The sequence below is a fragment of the Protopterus annectens genome, chromosome 11.part0 (genome assembly GCF_019279795.1).
Source record: "Protopterus annectens isolate FY-2018-M chromosome 11.part0, PAN1.0, whole genome shotgun sequence".
Classification (NCBI taxonomy): Eukaryota; Metazoa; Chordata; order Ceratodontiformes; family Protopteridae; genus Protopterus; species Protopterus annectens.
In genome coordinates, this window is record NC_056745.1 from 1,446,743,197 (window position 1) to 1,446,771,187 (window position 27,991).

At 38.3% G+C, this 27,991-nt stretch overlaps 1 protein-coding gene across 1 annotated transcript in view; it reads left to right on the forward strand.

Annotated features, from left to right (window-relative positions):
* Nucleotides 1-3,028, forward strand: part of WNT16 (Wnt family member 16) — a 296,964-nt gene extending 293,936 nt beyond the window's left edge. The window contains exon 4 of the mRNA XM_044088742.1: nt 1,539-3,028. Within this exon, the coding sequence (XP_043944677.1) occupies nt 1,539-2,003 (465 nt within the window). The 3' untranslated portion in view covers nt 2,004-3,028. The remainder of the gene's footprint in view (nt 1-1,538) is intronic.
* Nucleotides 3,029-27,991: the final 24,963 nt, after the last annotated feature.

Genomic DNA, 27,991 nt, shown 5'->3' on the forward strand with positions numbered 1-27,991 from the left:
GTCTGCAGTGTCATTACAAAGCCATGTTTGATGTTATTATCGTACAAGTATCTGTTATTGTCCTGTAGTGTTTCGAATTTAGCTCTGCTAGATGTGGTTGGCAGTAAAACTCTTTGTTACGAGGGATAATCAAACTTTGATGTTTTGGAAATCAAAGAGAACTTTCACTGCACTTTATCATTATTGAATTATAATGGATCACTGCAAAATAATGTAGAGTTTTATTGTTCTAAAAAAACCTTTGATACCATCAGTTTTCCTCACATACTGATTTTCCCAGTGACATCTGAAAACAATTAGTTTAGAAGATGTTTTCTAAGCTGAGTGCTGGAAAAGTAATGTACACAAATATGTATGCTTTGCTCAAGATAAAGATAGTTTTTTTCTGTGTCATTCTTTTCCCCTAAAATGAGACCTATTAACTATAATGTTTTACAGAAGAAATATTAACATGGTTTGTAAACCTATTAGAAAGCCAATATGTGAAGTCGGCAAGACAAGCTTCAGCTAAGCAAGAAATACTTTATCAAAGATGCTATGTTGTATACTATTGCTAGGAACTTTGCTAAAAAAGGCAAAGAGGATGGATCATCAGTTTATATCAGTAGTAATATTATTTTTTAACTAATGATTTCTCATATGAGCAAATTACCACCAGAGACATTAACTTTCTCAGTTATAATTAATCAGAAGTAACAACTCTAGGTTTTAGACTTTTATCATGTACCAGATGTTTATGTATTCTACATTATTAATTAATTTAAATAATTTCTATTCCATCCACAAGGTTCATTTTGAGCATATAGAATTTTATAATTATTTGTTCAATGCCTGTAAAAGCTACCTCCTCCTTCATTTCTTACTTCAACAGTTTTCTGCTTAAATCTTCCATCAAAGCTCTAAATGGGCGCAATGTCTGCAAAGCATTTTCCGTATCTTGTTCTATCATTTAGAATTCCCTCCCACTTCCTCTTACAGGCATCCAACACCTATTTACATTTAATTTTGACCTGCAAAAAGACATTATAATTGCATTTCTTTGCTTCTCCCTTTGAGCTCACCTTTTCCTCCTTAATCAAAATATTTTGCATATTTTTACCCCTAAACAGTCAGTAAACAGCGTCAGGCAAGTCAGTTATGCAATCACTAGTCACTCACTAAGCTAATTTCACATTGTCCTGTATTAAATATCATCTTTTATTTTGCTACTCTTTATTTATGCTGCATGTTTTCCTTGTAGAGTGCTATACTACAATACATATACAACCCTGATTTACAACATTTCAATTCCTTCTTCATAGCATGTCTTTTTTAATTGTATGCCCAGATTGTACCAGCAAATGGACTGAAAAAGTATAATATAAATTATTCACAAATCAAGCAAGTTATATGTGAAACCATATAGTCATTCAAAATCCACGTTGCTGCTGTTACTTTGTTCTTCCAAACTTTTAATGCAGATTAGCTTTATAACAGAAGAGTCAAAATTGTTAAAGCCGAGCAGTCTGAACTCAATATATTTTTTTGTTTCTTTTTAGGCAGTTTCAAAAATGATGTTGATGGACTGCCGTTGCCATGGAGTTTCTGGATCCTGTGCAGTGAAAACCTGTTGGAAGACAATGTCTTCATTTGAAAAAGTGGGAGACTTCCTAAAGGACAAATATGAAAATAGTATCCAGATTCTAGAAAAATCTAAAAAGAAAATGAGAAGAAAACTCAAAGAGCATCAGAAAATCCCAGTCAGCAAGGAAGATTTAATCTATATCACAAAGTCTCCAAATTATTGCTTAGAAGATCCGAAACTGGGAATCCATGGGACACGTGGTAGGGAATGTAACCGAACCTCTTCAGGACCTGGTGGATGTAACTTGCTTTGCTGTGGAAGAGGGTATAATACTCATGTTGTACGACATGTGGAAAGATGTGAATGTAAATTTGTTTGGTGTTGCTACGTGCGTTGCAGAAGATGCGAGAGCATGACAGATGTGCATACCTGCAAATAGTGACATGTTCTGGAGTTAAAGGAAAAATAAAAAAGAAATACCAAGCTATTAGGTAAAGAAAAAAAAATATATATATACACTCCTGCAGATCTAGTTTGATGAAAAAGGACTACAATGAAGGCCAGTAAAGCTGATAAACATAAAGTATGCAGTTTTTCATTAACTGAAAGAAATTAAACTGCTATTTTGATGCATATGCCCAGCATGGAAAACCCTGTGTGGATGCACATCAAAAAGTGACTACAAAGACAATGGAGGCATCCTAAAAGGAATTAAAAACACTATAGCATACAATAAAACATATTTTAAATTAAAATATTGGGAAAATTTGATGAATGTTATAACAATGCAAAACTAAAAACAACATCAGCACTTGCTCTAATGAGTGAAAAAAAATGAGAATTTTTTTCTATCATAAGGTTTACATAACTTTACAACATTTTAAACTATATTAGTCTGTGGTCACTACTTATGCTACAATGCCCATTGTGACCATGAGAATCCAACCCAAGAAGGCAACGCAAGAAAATTTTCTGCACACGTACTTTACGATGGCTTCTTCCAGAACTGAGTCTAAACTGCATCAGTTTATCCATGTGATATGGAGATATCCAGTGGAATGTCATCTGTCTCAGAGTACCTGAAGGAATACATAGATCATTATATTCAGAATATGACAGTACTTTTATATAACTATTTCCCTCCCACAACGTTTCTTGCAGTTTTATAAAAAAAAATAAAAAATAAATAATAAGTCTGTTTTGTTTTATATGTATAAAAAGCAGATGCAAAAGAGAAGTTACAACTACAGCCCACAAAGGCACATAACAATACAATGTGTCTTCCAGACCCCACAAAGGATGAGAGGTCATGCTGGAAATTTTGGAGTAGCTTTAGATTAAAATCTTTATTTTATAAGGATACTTAGTGGGCTTATATGTGTAGTTGAGACATCACTGCCTTACTAGAGATGCTACTATGTTTATATTTAAATCACAAAACAGGGGCACTATAGAATGATTACATATCTGCATTTGGAGGAAAACTCAAGACAATAATTAGCTCTAATTGCAGCTATAGTGTGCATGTTCTCAGTGTTCCACATTTTCAAAGCAAATGCTAGTTCTGAAAAATAGCATCAGTCTCATAAATTAATCTGTAGAGAGAAATTTTAAGTCACCAGTTCACATTATTCACTCTCTATAAGGGAAAAATGAAATACAACACCTCACGTTATACAGTGTGCTGGGAAGGGGCTATACACTGACAAAATGATTCTATAAATCTGTGTTTTAGTGGTTTAAACTTACAAAACCACAAACATTTTGCCCTCACTCAGTGATACTGATGTATAAACTGTTGGCAAAACTAGAGAATGGAACTCAGTAAAACATTTGTATTCAAACTGTTTCATGATATGAATAATTAGTATCTAAGTTTAATTATTTCTGATAAACCCGGTTCACTTGCTAAGATCTTTTGACTGTAAATTCATTCTCTTCTTAATCTCACGTTTATAATAAGCTCATTTCCTTCATCTGAATGAATCAAAACATTTTGCTGCCTTCCAGTGTACAGATGGTTACAGACAATGTTCTGTATCTGTCCATGGCTATTGAAATTAAAGGGCTCAGATGTACTGGGAAGGTTTTTGGAATCTGAACATACTCCAAAGTACACATGCTGTCATCGGCATTTTCAGATAGTCCTTTATTTTTCAAAACATGAAAATGAAATAAGTAATAAAAAATTCAAATAACAAAAACAGATGCTAAGAAACCTAGCACAAATGAAAAGCACATCACAATGTCTAATTTGTATTTGTACAGCAGTTCTTACATTGATATCAGTGCTACCGACTCAAACTAAGATTGAATAAGCCCTTGTTCTATACTATTTACACCCAGTGTTTAAAAGGTGTAAAGGAGCCATGGTGAATTCCAGTTCATAGGCATTATGCTAACAAAATCAATTCACACCTCTTCTGACACACACCTTAAATGACGACCAACGTTCTCCTCAGTATGTGCTGCAACAGCGGTTCTGCTAGTATAAGACTGTCGCTGTTGCTACTAGGTATTATAGTGCACTGTGTAGTTCCCTGATATGGCAGCTCCCCCCTCAAATTTAAGTTGAGGACAAATAAATAAATAAGGCCCTCTCTGACTTGAGGAACAAAAAAAAAAGGTCATATCAGACTTGATGACCAAAAATAAATGAAAGAAAGAAAAGTGTAGTAAAATACCAAACTACTTTGGTCTTAGCCACAAATGCAACATCGGCATTCATTTCTAAATACTCCTACTGCACTACTTCCCAATTAGCATCTGCCAATCACACCCCCTAACACCTTGTGCCTGAGGCAGCTGCCTCCATTGCCTAGTCCTAACTATTCTTTTGTCTGATGGATCTAGTAAAGTAAACTCCAACAATTATTTTTTTCAGAAAGACTACCCTACTGGCCACTTGCTAGCAGTGATCAGCATTCAGTACCACACTCTGACATGCATGCCACACACACATACTCTAATGGTGAAAAGTGCACCATGTGCAGCTTGCCTGTGAGAAGGGCATTCAGCCTAAGTTCTGCCCACTCCTTCCTCCCTCACACTTCCTGTATCGGCCAAAACCCCTGTCTCCCTTTCACTCCTGCCAGTGATTGGTGTCTCCTGCCTGCAACAGTCATTTAAAGCTGCACATTAAGAGCCCATTTCTATTATCCATCAGTGAATGACATAAGTGTGGACATGAGGGTGCAATGTGCACATGCTCAGAGCATCTGTAGGAGGCATCCACTTCCCACTGTTTTAGAAGCACCTGTCTACAGGACACGCATTATACAATGGCATTATTTAAAAAGGTTAAGCATGTAAAACAATGGAATTATTTTAAAAAGTGAAGATATATTTTTTTTAAATAATCTTATTGTATTATACCAATAATCATTATTTCATCATGAATGATATGGGAATTTCCCACTCATGCTTAAATCTACCCATTCATACCTTCCTTTACTGGTAAGCCATGCCAGTCATGGGTAAATCCTGCATCACCTATGGTGGTTGTTGATATATTTTGTCTGGCTTTTTAGAATGGACCTTGCATTTACTGAGAATGATGTAGATACAGCCAACAGACTCCAGTTCATGAGTATTAATCCATGATGTCAGTCAGGTACCCTGTGTATAGAATATAAAAAAAACAAGGAAGTCACCTGTCTAAGGACAGTTTGACTGTATGGTGACAGTATGTCACCCTAAAAGGTATGTCCACCTGCCACCTAGGGGGCACACCAGTGCCCAGTTATTGTCTTTAATCTACTCTGTGTCTCCACTGGATCTGAAACTGCCTACAGTCATAAAACATTTTAGATGGACTATGGGTGGCAGATACCACCAGACAAGAGTAAACCAATATCACGCAAGGTGGAACAAGTGCGCGGCTCCAACCATAGATAATCCAAATCCCACAAAACGAGCCAGCACAAAGGAAAGGCAAGCCAAAATATTTTATTGTGGCATCATAAAACAAAAAAGTAACAACTGCAAACCGGTACTTGAGAGCTAGTATATAAGGAGTACCAGGATGTACCATTTAAACTTTTTGTTTGCACTGATGAAGGCTTGACTTAACCGGTTTGCAGTTGTTACTTTTTTGTTTTATGATGCCACAATAAAATATTTTGGCTTGCCTTTCCTTTGTGCTGGCTCGTTTTGTGGGATTTGGATACCACCAGACAACCATTACAGAGTCTTTGCATAAATGCAACATATCCTAAAAATGACTTATTTTTAATAACCTCGACAAATAACCAAATATATTATCTTCCAAATGCTAGATAGTGACAATACTCTATCTGAACTGGCTGACTAAGTACTATCCTATCTACATTTTCTGCTTATATTCTTCTTACCTTCTTACCATCATTTGTGACTTGTCTACTCAAATTACTTTTTCCCCCCTCTTTATCTAACTTTCACATTTTCTTCCTCCCCATCCCCACCCCCAATCTACCTTCCTAATGATGAAAGTACTATTACTACGGGAACCATTAGATACTGAAAATTGTTTTTGACATTTACTGACTGATTTGTATTGTAATATTTTTAACTCATGAAAAAAAAAATCTTAAAGCCACCAGGAAGGCACCAAAAATAAACTCAATAAAAAAAAAAAAACAAAGTGCCAAGGAACTCAAAAACCTGCCACTCTAGACAGTTTAAAATAAGTGCTTTTGTTCATTTAATATATGATCTTGTTTTGATGAAGTTCATATAATAAATGAATGAAAGCGCTTAACTTAAACTGAATAGAGTGGCTTGTTTTTGAGTTGCTTGGTACTTTGTTTTTTAATTGTTTTTATAATACTTTAATTAATTTTAAGATGTGTTTATTAAGTAAGAGGAGCTTATTTTTGTATGTATGTATATTTTTCCTGACACATCTTTTGCCTAATTATCATGCTAGCTCAACCATAATGTACTTAGAAGTGTTATTTTTTGTCTCTGTTTGTTATGAGCTTTTCTCCGCAGGCCTCAACTGAAAAGAAGTTTTGCATGGCCCAGTCAGATAAGCCTGGTAAACCATAAATATACAGCTTAATAAAAAAGTGAAGTAAGGAATCTCTGCAAATAAAATAAATGTGCAGATTAGTATTCATATTGTCTATTGAGCAATACAATATTCAAGGGAGATGAATACAAGAAAATGCAGATAATTTATAAAATAAAAATGGCAATAAATTAATATGGTTAGATCCGACCACAAACTAATCAACTTGAAAATCCACATCCCTCCCACCCCCCGCCCCTGCAAAGGTAACCACCATGAAAAACTTCTCCAAAGCTAACTTTGGGCTCCTAAAAAGAGAGGTGGCTAACTTCATGGTACTGTTGCAATTGGAGAACAGCTGCATGACCGCCGAATCATACACCAGTGCCCTGTACGAACACGTGCATGGATCTCGCCAAACCTAATAGAACCAAGACGCTCTCCTCCAAAAAAAAGGAAGCCAATCCGGTGGTCACCTGCCATAAACAAACTCCACAACAGAAGGCGAAAACTGATGTGGAATAAGGTGAAGTCCCAAGACTGGAAAAACTCCCTTATCAACCTCAACAAAAAGTTGGGATCCCTCATCAAATCCTCTAAAGCAAGCTATGAAAACAGAATTGCAGCAGATAGTAAAGACAACCACAAGGCCTTCTATAGTTATGTAAAGAATCTCCACGGCAATACCCAGATTTGGGAGGATTAATGACTAGCTAGCTAAGATGATTAAAATGTTATGTAGGTACATGCAAACAAAAACAGGGCTGCAAAAAAGGACATGTATATAAGGGGATAGTTACGTAGTAGATGAACTTATTGACAGCAATTCTCTCAAATTCACAATTGAGCTCCAACAAATAATTAGAGGCTGAGTAAATGCTAAAGCAGGGATCTCAAGCAGGGATCTCGGGATCTCTCTGCATATCTTGATCACAGATTTTTCTCTCCTACTCAGATATTTGCCTGCTACATTTTTCTTTCTTGTTAGCTTGCATATATTGAGCTTGTTTGCATCTCTGAATATACTATAATTGTCATAAGTTTGCATCAGATATTGTTTCTGTGATTGATATTTGCTTTCAGTATGTGTCGACTATTATTTGATTGATTTTTTTAATGTTTGGAGCTGTTCTCCCTGGGCCTCCGCTGAAAAGGGGTGTTGTGTGTCCCAATCAGACTATCCTAGTAAATGCAATAAATTGAATACATTTTATTGAGCCTTTTACAATTCCACGTACAACACCAGTATTATTCAAAAATGAACTTCTATGAAAAACTAATTCAGTATGGCTCCATAAAAACTGCTTCCAGTTCTGTTACTTTATTTCTCAAAACAAGAGACATTAGGAAAAGGCTGGCACAGATTCCATCTCTTTTAGTCCACTGCAAAGGATCTGGTTCAAGGTCAGTATTGTCTGGTTAGCTAATACAAAGTCTACAGTCAAACAGCTAGACCAGACAGTGATTAAAATGTCTTCACAAACACCAGCAATGTGAAACCTCAGGGTCCACTGCCTGGGATACAAGTACAGAAAACAATCAAACATATAGCTGGAAAAGACAGTGTTAAGAAATAATAGACACGCACAAACTCATGAAGTTCAATATGGAAAATCAATTCTACATCAAAGAAGACTCAACAGAAATGTCCAGCTGCAGTACAGGACACAAGCAGGTAATAAAGTCTACCATAACTGTTCAGTATAGCTAAGGAATCATGCACTGTGCTGGGCTCAGATGAAACAACCAATGTGGTGAGCAAACATCAAAATGACAGGCAAAAAGTTATGTCTGGTTATAATTCAAAATGTTAAGTACTTCTACCAGAGTCAAATGCCAAAACTATAAAGTAATGATGGCATCCAAGAAGCTAATCTATCCCAAAGCAGCTGGCTAGTGCCAAGCTGGAAGTTGAGTTACATTTCTACATTTGAGCCAGCAGTATACCAGGCAACAATGTTAATATCCACTGGCACATGGGCTTTGTTTATTTATTTTTTTTGTTCTAGCGCTGGATTATAACAGAATAAAGCAGTTGTTTTACATTGTTCATAAGTAAACATTGACAAACAAATCAACATAACTCTCAGTTTTTGTGTTTGCTATTAAACTGTTTATATTTTTGGCGCAAAACAAGTCAAAACATCCTAGGACAGAAAACTGCTTCTGATTAGTCAGCTGTTTTCCTAAGAAAATTCTTTTATTTATATTGATATATTATCCCATTACATTGACTGCCCAAATGTTAAGTTGTACCACCTTTTTGAAGGTCAGGGATCAAAGGCATTACTGGAGCAAAACCAAAAAGTGTTTTTATAGGCAGGTTGATGTCCCTTCTTTTTCTTCCCCATTCTGTTTTGGTGGTTGTAGCAATACGCACTACAGTACGCAGGAACTTAAAGGAGTAGGCAGCTTAAAATGCTGCCAGAGGTTTAGATATGTTGGATTATTAGTGCTTTTTGTTACGCCAAAGCTTACCAAACTAGCTGTGCCTGCACAGGCCCCCTGCCCCAGGAATTGTTAAGTCTCTCTCTCTCACTTGTCCTCTTCACTCTGACATCCTTAGGTCCAGCCTTTGTTTCATAAAGTAATTAAATCATTCACTCATTTATTCTCAGGTACTCACTTTATCCAGTTCAGGGTCATGGGAGAAACATAGCTTATACTAGAAGTCAGCAAGTATGAAGCAGAAAAAGAAACAAAATCTTGGATAAGATGCCAGTCTGACACAGGACATCTATAAATGCAGAAACAATACACACACACACACACACACACACACACACACACACACACACACACACACACACACACACATACACTCACACACATTCCCAAAGTCAGCACACCCATGGGCAAGTCGGTGGATGGCCAGTGCATACACAACACATCACTAAATAATTGCATTGAATTTGTTTCCATTTTTATAACTGCTGCTTGTAATTTTCTTGTTTGTTTTTTTATACAGAGCAGTTTGAACAGACTGTCATTTTTCCTGACTTTTGTAGTCAGATTCTGCTGAAGTTGTTATGGTTGTCTTTGTCAACTCCAGACCAGCTTTTCTTTCTATTTCATACTTTTTTTGTTTTGTTTTTATCTCTGTATCATACCTCAGCGTTTCATTAAAGTCATTTTATCTGAAACAGTACACCCATCAGCTTTACCTATGCTATTCCTTGTCCAAGAAATATACATGTCCATTGTATTGTGTGTTTCACTACCAAAAACATGAGTTTGGCACAGAACAGGTTCCCTCTTCATGTGAAGCTGAGTTCCTCTCTATCTCTATATAAGTGCAACTTAGGCCAATGGATGGGTAATCAGAAATTCACCTCTGGCTTGGCTCCTATTTCTGTGATGGACAAAGGCAGTCAGTAACCCCCCCCCCATATAAATCAAATTTGTGGGTCACATTTGGGTTGTATTACTAGGCTTATAAGGGCCCTAGTGAGCATTAGCCTAGTATGAATCTATGAATTAATGAAATGACAAGGCATCTAACATGCCCAGTTTTTTCTAATCCAGTAAAGGAACACATTCTTCTTCACCATCTATACATTTATTTGCTTCTGTTGTATCCCATTCAGGGGGCCAAAGAGATCTTTTTTGTTGTTGGTGGTGTTGTTGTTGGTGTTGTTGTTGGTATTTTTGTTGTTGTTGTTGGTGTTGGTGTTGTTATTGTTGTTGTTGGTGATGGTGTTGTTGTTGTGTTGTTGGTGTTGTTGTTGTTGGTGTTGGTGTTGGTGTTGGTGTTGTTGGTGTTGGTGTTGGTGTTGTTGGTGTTGTTGTTGGTGATGGTGTTGTTGTTCTGTTGGTGTTGTTGTTGTTGTTGTTGTTGTTGTTGTTGGTGTTGGTGTTGGTGTTGTTGTTGTTGTTGTTCTCTGGCTGCTTTTTCTCTTTGTGATCTTTCATTTTAGTGAAAAAGATAATTCCAAACTTTGCCTCTATGGCTCTGAAAGTTAACTTAAATATTTTTATTTTCTTTGTCACTTCTTCTATCATTGTGCCTTTTATCCCACTTACCCTTGTCTATATGTTTAATGTTAAGTCATAAATGTCATCTTTGACTTACTCCATATTCCTCTACTCTAGTTTGTTTCATAGCTTTCCCTTCACTCCTGTACTTTCAGGAATTCAACCCAGACAGATCACACCTGAGGCACTGCCCAATTTAGTGAAATCATGGTTTGTTAAACCAAAGACCCTCACCTTACTGTGATGGAGCCAAGCTACTATTCACATGTGAGTGCAGGTCACTGACAGTTCTGTGACTACCAAATAAACTATGCCAGGTTTATGTATCTGATAATGGTTGTAATATAACTTTAAGACATTGTGCATAATCAAATGAACAGTGCAGTGATTGCTTTTGTGAGTGTGTTAAGATTTGTTCTTATCTCTTCAATCCAATGCTCATGATTTACCTTAAATATTCAACAGAAGCCATGAGGTATGCGATGCCCCTTTCCTGGCCCAGTAATCAAGGAGCCTCAATCCTCACCACTAGCACTAGTGACGGACGTGCACATTGGGATGATGACAAGTACACACTCAGTAAAGTACAATTTCCCTTAAGAGCACACAGAGATCACAGTCAGTCTGGGTCTGGTTTCTCCCTCTCTCTCCACGTCCCCAATAATACTCCCCACTGGCACAGCTATAGGGGTAAGATCTCAGCTGAGCAGTCAAACCAAAATCTCCAGCACCCTCTGTCCAACCAGTGCTTCATGCCCCTACCCAAGTAGCTGACACACACACTTTGAGATTTGATTTATATACAAACACACACACACTCCTGGGAAAGGCTGGCACAGGTTTACTAGCTATGCCCCCTTCTGCCTAGACTAAATGGTAGTTATCACTGCCACCAACCAGCTCTTTATCAGCTACTATAAGGCCCTTTCCAAAGGGTGACCAATCCTACTGTGTGATGTTACAAAGTGTGACCAAGACTTGCAAGGCTATTTAAGAGTGGCCTGTACAGTGTCAACAAATACATATGCAAGTACTCTAACAGCTTAAATATCTCCAAACAAACTAGCCGCAATTAAAAGGTTTAAATATATTTAATAATAAATAATAAAAGAACAAGACAATATTCAATCACTCAGCAAAGTGACTACAGAGTTCAGAATCACAGGAAATATTTTAAAATAATATTGCAAGACAGTCTCAAATAAATACAGAAAACATCTAAACTAATCTTACCATATTCCTATCTATCTCTAAAAGAAATACTATACCTAAAACTTAGAGAGCAAGGCAAATACAGATGAAAAGTGCTGAAGATGGATGTTTTCAGGTCCAAAGACAAATACAAAATGCACAGACCTTCTCTGACAGATAGTTCTTAAATTAATAACAGACATTACTGCTGGGTCAGCTGGATGAGATCATTACTTTTCACCTGCCTCCAGTTCCCAGGCTAAACAGATACCAACAGAATTTAACATTTCTCTGTGAAATGTACTTATCTCTCTGAAGTTTGCCTAGTACTGGAAGTTGTAAAACAATTAACACTTTTACATTTGAAACCTAGTTATTATTTCTGTTTCCAGACAATAGGAAAACCTCTAGCTGTAGACATCCTGTCTTCTTGCTGTATTAACTGACTTTATAGCACATCATAAAACTCTTTACTTTTCAACTTATTTTCTTAGAGTTTTGCAAGTTAACTCTGTATGTTCCAACTTCTGCTATTAATATAGTTTAGATACATTTCTGTTCTTTTCCGGTAGGGTACATGTGGTTACATTCGTAAAGCTCAATACATAACATACAGTTTAACACACACTTCTGCACCAGTAGTTTAATATACGCATAACATATAGTTCTCTTACATTTGTAAGACAAGCCTGTGGATCATATTAATATTCACAAATGAGCTATGATTATTTGCAAAATTCCAGATAGCTGGGCTGGCAGTCTCACAAGGTATATCCCACAGGCTTTGCAGAGTCATGTCTCAGGAGTGTCACATAACCACAGGCTATATGACATTGGCACTAGCATATTTAAATCCTGTAGATTTGTTCTTTGAAATTCTTTAAATGGAAACACATTTGAGATGGCAGGTAACAGCACTATGCCTTAACACTAGATAAAGCATTATGCTGTATATGATATTACTTTACACTCAGAGGAAAAAGTAGCCATTGAAGGACATGTGTCGTGTTGTAAAAATCAGCAGAATGGAAAGATACACTGCAGTTGCAGTTAAAAGACACCAGTAGGAGAACAGGCATGCTGTAACCTTTGATGAAGCTGGAGGCTATTACATTGTGATGTTTTCTACCCATGATCACAGCTAAGATTCAAGCTGTTGCCTTTTGTGGAACAGACTATATATCATGAAGAAAAAGACCATTACTGCTGTTAAACTTTTAACCAACAGTATCCAGGAAACTATTTTACCTATATATTTTTTGTATTTATTCTTTAAATGAGTAAGTGAACTGTTTGTTCATCATAGACTTTCTTCAGGCATAGCTTCAGCCACATGTGTAAGGCTGACACAATATATATGGATCATTTAGAGAATCCAGTCAGCCTGAGGGTTTCTATGAGGAGGAAGAAACTAGAATATAAAAAAAGAAAACCTACACAGACACAGGGAGAACATGCAAGCTCCACACAGACAGTGAATATAGATCAGGATTGAACCCTGGATCTGTGATGCAGAGATCATAACTACTAAACTCTCACACTGATCCCTATGAGACATGTTTCCCTGAATTTAGTGATCACAATGTCTGTTATGTACTTCGCAGATAAACATTCTAGTTGTCTACTGATGTTCTATGTTCTTCATCTGTAACTATGTTTGTAATTAATTGCTAGGTTAATCAAATTGTTAATCACTATGTAAATCCAATGTAACTACTGTCTGTATATTTTAACTGTGGAGCTTTTCTCCCCGGGCCTCCGCTGAAAATGGACCTACTTCCAGTCGGACACTCCCAGTCAACAAATGTAAATAAATAAATAAATAAATAAAATAAAATAAATCATTGTTACAAGGCATGTGAGTACATCACAGATAATCTGCTTGAGTTGGTAGTACAGGTAGATGTAACACCCTAATCACAAAAAGAGCAGGTGAAGTTCCCTGGTGCCCTACCCAAACATCCCCTAGACAATATGAATATCACCTTGGGTCTCCCCTGGAATGAGACCCCTGGCCTAGTGGGACTATTTATTTATTTAGTTATCCTTTATTGACAGAGTTAGTCAAATTCTCAGGTAATGAGATGTCCATTTTGGATTATGGATGACTATGAATTGCTCTGTGGAGCAGTTTACCTACTAGTGTTCAAAGGACACTCTTTTGACTCACTGGTTTACAAATTATGAATATCAGAAACCACCACCACCATTTCTCTAATTTATATATGACAACTCAATGGTCACATAACAGTGGAAAAAGTAGGAAAAATCACCAAAAAGCACTCCTCCAGCTTGTACAGTCCAACACATTGTAATCAAACTCACAGCGATATTAAATTTAGAGATTTAAAATACTCATCCACAGATAGTGTGATGACCTGTAACTATACCAAATGGTACAGCAGCACAATTCAGTCCATCAGTGTAGAGCAAATTGGGCTTTTAGTGCAGGTAGTCTTTGCCCTTTCCTCATAGCCATGTGACTACGAAGTCAGTATTAAATAAAGAGGAACGGAGGGAAGTTTTCCTCCCATCCTCCCCCTGCAAACCACATTGTCTTCTTCTGCTGTCATCTGTGTTTTCTGTCAACTGGATAATGCAGTTTGAGTGGTTTAGTTTTGTTTGCTTGGGTTTTGGTGGTTTGGCATTCAGTTTACGTACATGATTCCACTCCCCAATAGAGCATTAAACTTGCTTATGCCCCCCTTCTAGACATTTCCTTAATTAGAGTTTTGATGAACTGTATTTCCTGCAGATGTTACTCTTCATTCTTTAAATTTTAGCTACCTTTATTTCCATTTCATCACTTACCTGAAAAATATCCCATCCAGTTAGGTCCCTATTACTTTTTTTTTCAAAATGCTTGAGCATTGTCTTAACAGTCATTCCATATTCTCTGCATTTGCAAGTCTCTGTTTTGTATTTCTAGCTTTTCCCAAGCATCTGTCTTAATTCCCTTGCAGAATAGTACAGATGCCCATATAGCTGTGCTGGAAATTGGTGAAAAAGAATATCCATTCTTATCCAGTCTTTCACTGGAGTTGAAAGATTTGAGTGTGTCATATACGTTGTATCTTCATAAGTATTTCCAAGCCAAACTCATCTTTTTGGCAGTGAAACACATAAGAAAACTACTTTAATTTAATGCACAGCTGTCAGAGTCCCAAATCTAGCTGGACTGGAGTAATCCACATAGCATAGTTTATCATTCACACCATAATTTTGTGATGTTGCTGTATGTTGGTTAATCACTGTGATGGTACCCCTCTTGTACCCATACAAATTTGATAGGGTATGAGGACCCTGCAGCTCAGGAGGGTGAAACTACTCACTATAGTACCAGTCATGATTCACCGATACATATCCTAGCAAGTGCCTTAACTCAGCCATCAACGCATGTTAAGCAGTTGTAATGACTCATTTGTAATTGCAGAAAGGATGACTGACAGTGTTAGTAGTACTGCTAGTACCTAAATGTTGAAAAAGATACATGTAATATGAAAGCTAAGTTTCTGCTGAGATTCAGAAATGGGCATCCTTGAGAAAGGACTGCTTTTGAGCAGTATATGTGAACTTGGGGTCTGGCATCCATTTTGATTTATTAGCGTTCTTTGCTATTAGCACAATATACAGTGGGTTTATCTTTTCAGTGATGGTCTTAAGAATCATCTTTATAAATTCCTTCTGCCCTAAGAATTGCTGTAATACAATTACAGTCTTTGACTTTGGTAACTTTTGAATGGTCTGTGTTTTGTACAGGTCCATGATCCTTCTGTGCCCTTTTCTCATAACAGCTGATCTTGTAATTTAAACAGATATGCTTTGGAAGGATTTAGCTTTTACCCAAGCCTAGAGAAAATTTTGATGTATCTTCCAGGCACTAACAAAAAACAGATGGACAGAAATTAAGCTTTCTGGTAGACAAGTGAATTTGCACTGTTAACCTCAAAGTATGAATGCACATATGAGTTGTAGTTTAAAAGTCACTAACACAGCCCAGATCCCACCATTTGTAGTGTAAAGCACATAACATGACTGCATGGTCTGTGTAAACACTGTTGTGCATTATAACAGTGTGACCACCCCTAGAGTATAGGTTTTCGCTTTTAATATAATTGTGTTATTTCAGGTTTGTTTGTTTTTTTTTTTTTTTTTGCCAAACTGTTAATTTAATAGGTTGGCAATTACCTATTTATTTCAGAATTAATGACATGTTACAATTAACTTAATCCCCACCTGAACAATAATATAATTATGCATGGTCTGTGCAGTGCAATAATAACAGAATATTTGGTGATGTTTTAGAGAAGGACCACATTAAGCAGCAGTTTTAAAAAAATATTAATTTTTCAGCAGAAAAATGTTCACCTGCCTGAAGATGCAGGTGAATGCTCTTTTTCTGAAAAACAAAGTTAAAAAAAAATTCCAGTAATCTTTAAGTTCTATTTTTCAACAGCCCCATTGAGACACCCACCTATTCACCTGGCTCCTATACCTGTTCAACCCCCCAGATCGCCTAGCTGTTGTCTGTGTTCCTACTGCATGACCTTGTGTAAGGTGAGCTCGTTAACCCCTCAAGGAGTTGGTTTTGATGATGGCTTACTTTTACCCATGGTTATCAAGGGGTCCATTGGGATGTTGTGTGTGTATGAAGCCAGAGGCCATCACCCACATAGAAACTGGTCAATTTCCCTACCTACGAAGTGGCTAGTATAATGATATCAAACACATTGTCACCCCCCTCTGATCAGAATAGATGACCTCTTAGGCTCCTATCTGAACCAGAGATCACACAGATGTTGAATTTCTCCAAACCATCCTCACAAGATAGGAAAACTGGTCATCAGCTGCTTCATCCTATCCTGTATTTGTTTCCTAGGTCAGATTGCAGGCAGCGCAAACAAATACTGCGCCTCTGCTCCACTGGGCAAACTTTCGGTTCTCATTTTTGAAGGTGCTCTTTTTCACAGTATTCATGACATCGCATTAATCTCTTCATTTGTAAATGCTTGTGACTTTGTTATAGCATTCACTTCCACCTTCCAGTTTTGTTTCTCATCTTACTAGATGAAGGAGGCATGAAGGAGGCATCCAAAATTGGCATTTTTTGTTTTGTTTTGTTTTATAGGATAAGTGTGAGACTTACATATTCAAGTAACCACTGAACTACCAAAATTCTAAGATGCTATTTTGCGGGTAACACAAACACATCTACAGTCTGCCTCTGATTTTGTTTATGAGATACTGAGTTCATGTTCTTTTAGGGAGTCAGAAATCAGAAGATTTCTCAATGCTTCTCGAGGTCTTCCATTTGTGCTTAACATCACCATAATCTTTTTTTTTCCTTGGGAATATGATATTTCTGTAAGAGCACTAGTCAAACCATTGCTTTAGGCATATCAGTTCAAAATTAACCCAGATGGAGCCAAGAGTTGATGATGGATTTCTTCCTAACCTGTCATACTGACCCATAGATGATGCTAACAGGTTTCTTAACATGGTGGGAGTTTGACATTTAAAAAAAAACGCATTTGTTTTCAAGTTTCCTGTTTTTGATGTTTCATTCATAGACTTATTTTTCAAAATGGTCAGATTAGATCCTTTTTCTTCTGCTTCTTGATGCCATACAGTGAGTTTGAATGAATTTCCTACTTGTCTTATTCTGTTACAGCTTTCACACTTACCTACTAAAATAAATCTAGTTTATGTTTACCTATCAGTACTTTACCGACATGCTTTTATAATGTTTGGTTAAGATTTATCCGTAATACCACACTAGCATATTTATTTTCTACCTTACTGATCAAACAGTGATAACAAATGGCAGATCACATTTTCAAACTCTCTAGCAAAACTATGCTGTATGCATGAATGCATCACCATCCTGCCATGTTGTAATATGCATGTCACTGTACTTCTTTACCCAGAAGGCTGTTCTTAAAAAAGTGTGCTAGAGATGACAGAATATTTGCTATGGCCTGCAAGTTCTGGGTTTTGGTATCAATGCCATGACTGGTGCTGTGCTTTAGGTTGTCTTACAGCATATCCATGAACATGCGCGCACACGCGCACACACACACACACACACACACACACACACACACACACACACACACACACACACACACACACACACAGTTTGTGGGACTCAAATAGCCTGTGCACACCTTTCTTAGCGTAGCCAGCTTCCTTGTGCATTCTTTCATATAGTTAGTATAATTTCTTGCAAAACACAATTAGCAAAACATGTTAACAGTCAAAGTTCAATGTAGTAAAAGCCACCAACAGCCAAAAAGCAAAGACAGTGTTTATATATTTTTTTTGTCCACAGTTTTTAATTTCCCTTTATCCAGCAGTGTTCACACACATACATACACACACACACACACACACACACACACACACACACACACACACACACACACACACACACACCTGTGTGCACACTTCATATACTGATCCTTTAGCAGTAATACCAACCATCTAAAGTAGCAAGCATTTAGAGCTTCCTGTCCTCAGCCTTTGACCTTCCATTACCCAGTAACCCTTTACACTTACTATAATAATATCCTTTAACCTTCTTAAGCTTTTCCTGTATGGATACACTGGCAAGAGTGCTTTCCTGAGACATATCCCATTAGACTAAATATTCTACATGAAGTGTATGCAGCCTTAGCCATTCTGATTGCATTGCAAATTAGCACAGCTTTCTTTAGGACATCCAATATGTCCTCCTATAAGTATCTGTCAAAAGTCAAAAGTCAAAGTCAAAAGTAACTTTATTGTCATTTAGATCTACACAAGTGTATATTAAATGAGATTCCATGCAGTTAGCTCATTGTGTGACAGACAAAAAAAGAAACCACATACATAGAAAGACATAATTTAAAACATCATAAAATAATACTACCACCGTCTTATAAATCAACTCTACACTTGAGTATATAGCTACACATATATTCCTAGAAACACGCACTTGTTAAGATACTAATGACACACATCTAGCAGTAACATTCAGTAATAGTATTGCACATGAACCTTGTACCACATTATGGGTAAACAAGTACATAGCAGTAGCAGCTGAAGAAAAAATATTGCACCTGGGTTAGTAGTATAAACTATAATGGTTGGCTGGCCTTAATAAATAATAGATAAAATAATATCGCACAGTGAATGGGAAGTCCCAGCTTCTTGACCTGTCAGTGATCAGACCTAATGTTGGAATTAAGAAGTCTGATCACCTTAAGATAAAAACAATCTTTGAATCTAGTTGTCCTGCATCAAATACTGCGGTAACTTTTACCCGAGGACAGACTCATTAAACAGACTGTTTGCAGGAAGAGTTGCATCATTTAGTATTTTGGTGGCTCTCCTTAGGCTCATCGATGTATAAAGATCCTGGATTGTGGGTAGACTAATGCCAGTTATCCTCTCCACAACTCTCACCTCTCTCTGCAGTGATTTCTTATCTGTGACCAAACAGCACCCATACCATACCAAAAAACTGGATGTAAGGATGCTTTCAATTGCTGCTCTGTAAAAGTGGGAAAGTGCTGGCAATGGTAGTTTTGCCTTTTTGAGTCTTCTCAAAAACTGGAGACACTGGTGTGCTCCTTTCACTATGTGGCAGGTGTTCTCGGACCAAGAGCGATCATCAAAGATATGAACTTAGAGGAATTTCGTACTGCATACCCTTTCCACTGTCTCACCATTGATCAGGAGTGATGTATAGGGTGCTTGCCTCTTCCTGTAGTCTACGATGATCTCTTCTGTTTTACTTACATTCAGGTCAAGGTTGTTTCTTGCACACCAAGCAATCAGTGTGTTAACATCTTCTCTGTATGCACTCTCATGCATAGTAAACAATAGGAGACTGAGAACGCAACCCTGAGGAACAGCTGTGTTGAATGATATGCTCCTAGAGGTATTCTTGTCCACACAAACCTTCTGTGACCCATTAATCAAAAAGTCCAGGATCCAGTTGCAGAGGTGTTTGCTGATGCACAGATGTACTATCTTATTGATCAATTGCATAGAGACAACTCTGTTAAATGCTGAGCTAAAGTCGATGAATAGCTTTCTCACATAGCTGTCCTTGCTCTCCTGATGCTCAAGAGCATGATGCAATGTGACCGCTACTGCATCAGCTGTGGATCTGTTTTCTCTGTAGGCAAACTGCAGTCGATCAACAGTTGATGGTAGTTCTGCAGACAGGTGTCATTCAAGCTGGAGGGTGAGGCTTTTTTGGGTTGTCTTGCTTTGTCACCTTGAAAGCCATTTATCCTATTCATACTACATGAAAATTATGTCACGGCCACATTCTTCTGTAGGTTAATTTTTATTTAAAACCTAGGATGCCATTCTTTTAGAAAAGTTTCCCTTTTAATTAATTAATTTTTATTTAATTAATTATTTATTTATTGGCAATATCTGTTCATTATTTCCGCCTCCATGAGTTATTGATTTTTTTTATTTACATTTTTCTATCCTTAGTGATTGTCTGACTGTCAGCCAGGCTGTTGGGGACCCTTTTATTGAGTGCATCCCTTCTCCCAGAACAGGGAGCATCTCCAGGAGAACAACTCAGGAAAAGAACCTGCCATTTGGCTGGAGATTTACAGAACAAACACAGCATGTTATCATTTTCAGCATTCATTTAGGGTGTTCTGCACCCTAACTTCCCACCCCCATGGTAGCCCAATGAGCACGATTTGTGAAAATACCGGGCTGATTGATGTGTGCATGTTGCCACACATGCTTCTAATCCCCAGTTACGCTGTACACTGCTTGATGAATGAACATGCCCTGGCCATTACACTAAATTCTCTTTAACAACCATCCCTCAGTGGACATCACAGTCGCAGTAGCCCATTCTACCTTCCTCACCCCTGGATGGACGATCCAGTGTAGGACTGCCTATAGCACCTTGGTCATTAGTCACTCTCAAGCCATATGGATTATATTCAGGACTTTGTTCCTGTATGCCACTGAGTCAGCTTATATGAGCTCCTTTTATGCATTTATGCATTTTGATGTTGTTTTCAGACTGGCATTGTTTTCCTTCTAGTACCTTTGTTACTGAACTCATAAAAGCTTTAAGCAAACTACACCCAGTGCTACACTCAAAGGCATTCTAGTAGCTATCTTGTCTTCCTTGGAGCAAACTTTGTTCAGTTGTTGTTGTTTGTCTTTCGGCTTTTCCCGGTAAGGGGTCACCACAATGGAACTCTGGTCCACTAATGATTGGCAGTAGATTTTTATGAAATGCCGAGGTGCCAGCTCGATGCTCAGCCTTCAACTAAGGCACACCCATTTATGCATGCATGTCTTCCGAATGCTACCCAACCGCGGGGAAGACATGCAGACTCCACACAGAAGGCACTCTCAAGCCCAGCCAAAAATCAAACGGGAGAACCTCTTGCTGTGAGGTAACAATGCTACCGCCGTACCACACAAAATGTATACAAGTTACAGGATGGTGCCCACATCTAATCAGGTACCCAATTTGTTTATTGTCTTCTGTGAGGAAATGTTAAATGTGTTAGTTGATATACAGTTAGGCAATGCCCATTAATCTGTTAGCAATCTAAACTGGATGCAGGTACATCCTACTAGCTTTGTTTTGTATTATTTAATACAAGAAAGCCATTCTTCTGTGAATCACATTTTATGTTGATGTTTATTGTTTTATTAATGTGCTTTAAGAAAGTAGTGGTTATTGGATATAAAGATTGCAAGAATGATTAAAAGTACAACAAATACAAAAAACCTGCAGTTCCACTGGTATGTAGTAGTCATTATCAGTGAGAAAAACAACTGACCTAAAGGCCATCTGTTATACTGCTTTGTAGAGCTAAATGCCTTGTTTACGATTTCAGGTTACTATTCACAAATGCACCTGATGTTGTGAGAAAAGCCCACATAGACGTGTAATAAAAACTGAACATTTGGTTGACAGTTGTTTCACACAGTACATGCAGACTGTTCTTTACACTCTTTAAAATGATTCACCTTATAAGAAACCCTAGGAAAGATAATCTGCTTCTTATTTCACAGCAACTTTTAGTTTCCAAAGCATCTCAAAACAGTGTCAAGGAGTAATACCTAAAAGTAATTTAACTGATCGGTGCTGGTCAACTTATTATCTCTGAGGCTGAACTGGTAAATGTTAATGTACATTAGGATTACTTATTTAAATTTTAGAATAAACATCAGCAAAAAGTTCACAATTAAGAAGGGAAATGACACTGGTAGATACAAAAGAGCAAGTGTTCGTATGTGATACTACTGCATTATTTCTAACCAACGTTTCAGTTTTGAGAGCTGCAGTCTTATGCATCTGCATGGAAATATGAATATCTAAAAAAATACTAAAGTACTAATGCATAGGCTCTAAAAAAATACTAAACTACTAATGCATAGGCTCTAAAAAATGCTAAACTACTAATGCATAGGCTCTAAAAAATACTAAACTACTAATGCATAGGCTCTAAAAATGCTAAACTACTAATGCATAGGCTCTAAAAAAATACTAAACTACTAATGCATAGGCTCTAAAAATGCTAAACTACTAATGCATAGGCTCTAAAAAAATGCTAAACTACTAATGCATAGGCTCTAAAAAATGCTAAACTACTAATGCATAGGCTCTAAAAAAATGCTAAACTACTAATGCATAGGCTCTAAAAAATACTAAACTACTAATGCATAGGCTCTAAAAAATACTAAACTACTAATGCATAGGCTCTAAAAAAATACTAAAGTACTAATGCATAGGCTCTAAAAAAATACCAAACTACTAATACATAGGCACTAAAAAATACTAAACTACTAATGCATAAGCTCTAAAAAAATACTAAAGTACTAATGCATAGGCTTGTGCAAGACATCAATATTTTTCATCACAGAATGACCTATGCTGGCTATTTTATGTATCTGCAAAGACTATGCCTTTTGATTCTTTGCCTCCAACTCATTTTACAAATCCCGGCCCTTTTCATTTTCTTTCCTTAACATTGTTCTGAAGATCCTGTAAAAGTTCTAAAATACCTGATGTTTCAGGAAAAGATGATGGGACCCCCAGGCAGCTCCCAAGTCTCCTGTAAACGATCGATTAAGATGTAAGACGTCAGGATGCATGTTATGCTGCAGTAGCAGATAAGGACACATAATCATTTAAACTGTCCCTTTCCCTGCCTAAATGATAAGTTGTAACTTCATATTAAATTATATTTCTATGTCTTCCTGCTGTCCTCTAAAACTGCTTTATCTCTGTGCTATGCCTTCTTTCATTTCACTATGGATTTTGATTCTGTAGCCTCATCAAGATGGACACTTTATGAACCTACAGCCCTCTGTGAGAAAAATACTTGCTCACATTACCTCCAGATTATCATGTCATTGTCTTCACAATGTGCATCCTCATTAATAAGCACTTCTTCTTTTGAAAAGCATTAGACTTTGTTAATTCCTTTGAGGTACAGTTTACTTCTGTCATGCCCCTTCTGTTCTCCTCTTTCTTGCCAGGTCTATATCACATTATCAAAGTTTTAAAAGTTCAAATCACTAAAGGTTGAACTTTAATGATCAAACTGTTAAAACTTCGAATATGAATAAAAAACCTTTTTGAAACAAAACAAGAAATAAAAGGTGTAAGCAGGGGGCAAGCCCCCCTGCACCCCCACACCCCCCACTCTTTAGATATACCAACTCCGAGATTGCACTACAGTGTAGGAAATGGAAATCTTCCGCATTGTAGTGAACTAAAATGCGATCTTGGAGTTGGTATATTTAAGTAGCGGGGGGTGCAGGGGGCTTGCCCTCCTGCTTACATCTTTTTTTTTCTTGATTTGTTTCAAAAATGTTTTTATTCATATTTGAAGTTTTAAAAGTTTGATCATTAAAGTTCGACCTTTACTGATTCGAACTTTTAAAACTTTAATAATGTGATATAGACCCTTTCTGCCAGCGTATACATATTAAGTACACTTTGTTTGTCTTGATATGCCTTCTTATGTAGGCCCTGTAACATTTTTCTTAGCATGTTGACAACATGGAATGCCAGAACTGTGCACAGCACTCCAAATGAAACCTTAATGGCAGTTTGCATACAGCCTACTTTACTATTTCTACTACCGTTCCCTCAGCATCCCAGAATCTCTTAGCCTACCTTACAGCCTACTTATAGTCACTGACAGCTCTGCAGTGTATAGTACAGTAATACCAAGCTATGTTTCCATCATTGTTGTTGCTAGCATCTCACCTACTTTAGTTAGCCTTTCCTTTCTTTTTTTTAACCCACGTCCATTATCTCACACGTCTTCACACAGACTCTTAAGATTCTGCATATTTTCCTTTTCATGCTGCTTGCTCCTGCCTTTTGTATCATTTCTGAAAAAGAGATCTACAAAGAAGCATATTTTGCATCTAGTTACTCTGCAATCTGATTTCTATAGACATTGATGGGAACTGATCCCACAAGTGATCTAGGCAGTAACCCACTTTTAACTCCTCCTTCTGCACTCTGGTTTTCATTTATTCCCCCCCTGTGTCCAGTTTTCTAAACATTTTTTAATGCAGAACACCACCGAAGGACAAGCTCCATAGTTAATCAGCTTGCAGACAGGTTTTTTTTTTGCATAAAATGATGTGAAATAAATGCTTTGTTAAAGTGTAAATGGTTCATATCTAAGAACAGTCTCTTCTTTACTACTCTGATGACCATATGGTATGGTCTTCCTTTGAAAACTTCATCTTAGCTTTGATCTTGCATCAAAATGACTGGTTTGACTTAATAATTATTTCCTTTATAACTGAGTTCATCCTGATGTTCTTCGTGTTTCACTGTTGCAGTCCTCACATATGGGTTATCCGGCTCCCGGTAGCCCTCAGTCGGCCCGGATACCAGAGTCCTTGGTATATGACGTTGGCTGCCGCTAGTTGTAAAACTGATGTCAGTACGTCAGGTATAAAGGGAGGCAGCCGACGCCATTTCCTCAGTCTTTCTTGCCACGGAGCCTGAAGCAGATGCAATTCGCACTAGTGCCGGTCAGCCGTTTACCTTCGTTCTGCTTTCCGACTACCAAGCTGAAGACGCCTTCAGATAAGTACCCTGTTGGGGATCCTCTTTTCTTGCTTTAACGAATGTCAGATAAAGTTAATAACTGTCTTGCCTGTGGAAAACAGATTCTGCACCATGATTTCCATTCTCAATGACTCCGGCCTTCTTGTGCATACCTCTGCGGACCCTGGGATTCCTTTGGGGGGAAGGTTAGCCAGGTTCGCAGAGGTATGGTCTACCATCACAGACAACAAATGGGTGCTCAATATAGTACAAGGTTACAAGTTTTACTTTCACACCTTCCCAGTTTTCCAAGGATACCCAGACATAGCCAGAATGCTCAGGGCAGAGGTAGAAACTCAGATTTCTTCTATACTGATTATGGGGGCTATAGAGCCAGTTCCTGCAAAACAGGCAGGCCTAGGTTTTTATTTAAGGCTTCTTCTGATACCAAAGAAAGAGGGCACATGGCACCCTATTCTGGATCTGTCCATTCTAAACACTTCTCTGGTGATTCCCAAATTCAAGATGCTCACCCTTCAACAATTACTACCAATGCTGGACAAGGATTCATGGCTGGTAACTTTGGATCTCAAGGAGGCTTATCTGCACATCCCAGTAAGGGAAAGTTGCAGGCAGTTCCTTCCCTTCAGGGCTGGGGAGCAACACTTTCAATTCTCTGCATTGCCCTTTGGCTTATCTACTGCTCCCAGGGTTTTTACGAAGTGCCTGGCTCCAGCCATTGCTTTTTGCAGGCAGAGAAACATTCTAATTTATCCTTACCTGGACGACTGTCTCATTCAAGCAAACTCCCCAGAACAACTAGAAAAGGATTTGGATTTCGTGAAGAACACTCTCATCTCTTTGGGTTACACTCTCAACAAAAAGAAGTCAAAGTTGGTTCCTTCAAGGGAGATTGTTTTCCTGGGAGTGAGTCTGAATACAGCCACCCAGATGGTATTCCTCCCTCAACAGAAGCAAGATCTGTCCACTTACTTCATGAACTTGGCAAGTATGACTCAGCTCTCTGCAAGGCAATTCCTGCAAGCACTGGGGTTCATGGCTTCCTGTATTTTGATGATCCCATATGCAAGGCTGCATATGAGAAAACTTCAGTGGTACCTCAAGAATCTTTGGTGTCAACCCACACAGGACCTGGACTTGATTCTTACCCTGATTCCCTGTCTACAAATGGAGTTCCTCTGGTGGGCGACAGCCTGTTCTCAGAACAAGGGTCTGCCTTTCCGTCCACCGCCTGCCAGCCAGACTCTCACCACAGACACCTCAGATGTTGCATGGGGGGCTCATCTGGAGGGCAGGGGCATACAGGGGACTTGGAGCACCAAGCAGATTCATCTGCACATAAACTTAAAAGAATTGATGGCAGTGCAGCACGCCTTGCTGGATTTCAAGAACCTCCTCTGCCCTGGGACTCTGCTGATCAGGACAGACAATACCACAGTCATGTGGTACATCAACAAGCAAGAGGGGGACTCGCTCTTACCCCTTTTGCAGACAAAGCATGAGACTATGGCCCATAGCAGCATCCATGGGCTTACATCTAATGGCCCAGTATCTTCCAGGGAGGCTCAACTCCTTGGCAGATCATTTGAGCAGACATGTTCTGGATCCTGACGAGTGGCAAATGAACAGGGACATTTTCCATCACATCACACATCACTGGGGCTTCCTACAAGTGGATCTTTTCTCTTCTCACACCAGTCATCTCCTTCCAACCTTCTGCACCAGGGAGTTTCACAACAAAGCTTGGAGGGTGGATGCGTTGTCCTTCCGATGGACACATCTCTCAGTTTATGCATTCCCTCCTCTGCCTCTTCTTCCCAGAGTGCTACTAAAGATAAGGGATGAAAAATCAAAGGCTATTCTGATAGCTTCAGATTGGCCCAGGCAGCACTGGTATCCCCTCCTTTGCAGCCTTTCCCAGGCTCAGCCTTGGCATCCTCCCCTGGTACCAGATCTGTTAGTTTGGGGGAGGGGGGGAGTTCCTTCATCCTCATCTTCAAACTCTGCATTTAACTGCCTGGCTAATACCTTAAATCTTTCCCAACAGGTGGTTGAAGTTCTTCATGAGGCCAGGAGACCTAGCACCAGAAAATCCTATGCAGATAAATGGAAAAAATTTTGCTCTTGGATGCACGCTAAAGGAGAAGACTTCTCTTTCACTCATTCTTGACTACCTAGCAGGATTGCTTAATGGTGGGCTTTCCTTTTCTTCAATCAAAATTCACGCTTCAGCAATTTCGGCTCATTGTCCTTTTGAGCAACCCATTTTTTCTCACCCCTTCATGAAACAGTTCCTGAGGGGAGCTAGTAATCTTAGACCTCCCAGAAGAGCCCCTACTCCTGCTTGGGATCTTAATTTTGTCCTGGAAAAACTTACTCTGCCTCCCTTTGAACCAGCTGCCTTTGCAGATTTGAAGTTTCTCTCCTGGAAGACTGCTTTCCTTTTAGCTATTACTTCAGCTAGAAGGGTATCTGAGCTCCAAGCCTTAATGGCAGTAGAACCTTTCATTATTTTTCACTCAGATCGGGTTTCTCTGAGAACCAATCCCTCCTTTATGCCTAAGGTGGTTTCCAGTTTAACCCTTAACCAGTCTATTCACCTGCCTACATTTTTCAATAATCCCCAAAATAAAGGAGAAAGGATTCTGCACTCTCTTGATGTGCATAGACAGCTGAGATTTTACTTAGACAGGACTAAATCCTTTCCAAAATCTGAACAGTTATTGGTTAGTTTTGCTCCTGGGGCTCAGGGTAAAGCTATTTCAAAACAAACCATCTCCAAATGGATTGCTCATTGTATTCACTTTTGTTACCTGCATCATGGGAAGGACCCCCTCAGGGTATTAGGACCCATTCTACTAGAGCAGCCTCTACCTCTGCAACCTTTCTGAGAGGTGTGCCTACTAAGGACATTCTAGAAGCAGCTACTTGGTCTTCTGTCCATACTTTCACAAAGCATTACAATCTACCTTTGTTTTCTAAATCCAGGGCTGGTTTTGCCTCTGCAGTTTTGCAGGGCCTCCTTACCAACCCTTAATCTGTAATCCTTCCTCCCCATTTGTCTTCTTACTGGGCTTTGGGAATCAACCCATATGTGAGGACTGAAACAGTGAAATATGAAGAACATAGTACAGTTGTGTACACTTACCATAAATGTAGATGTTCGAGTGTATTCACTGTTACAGTC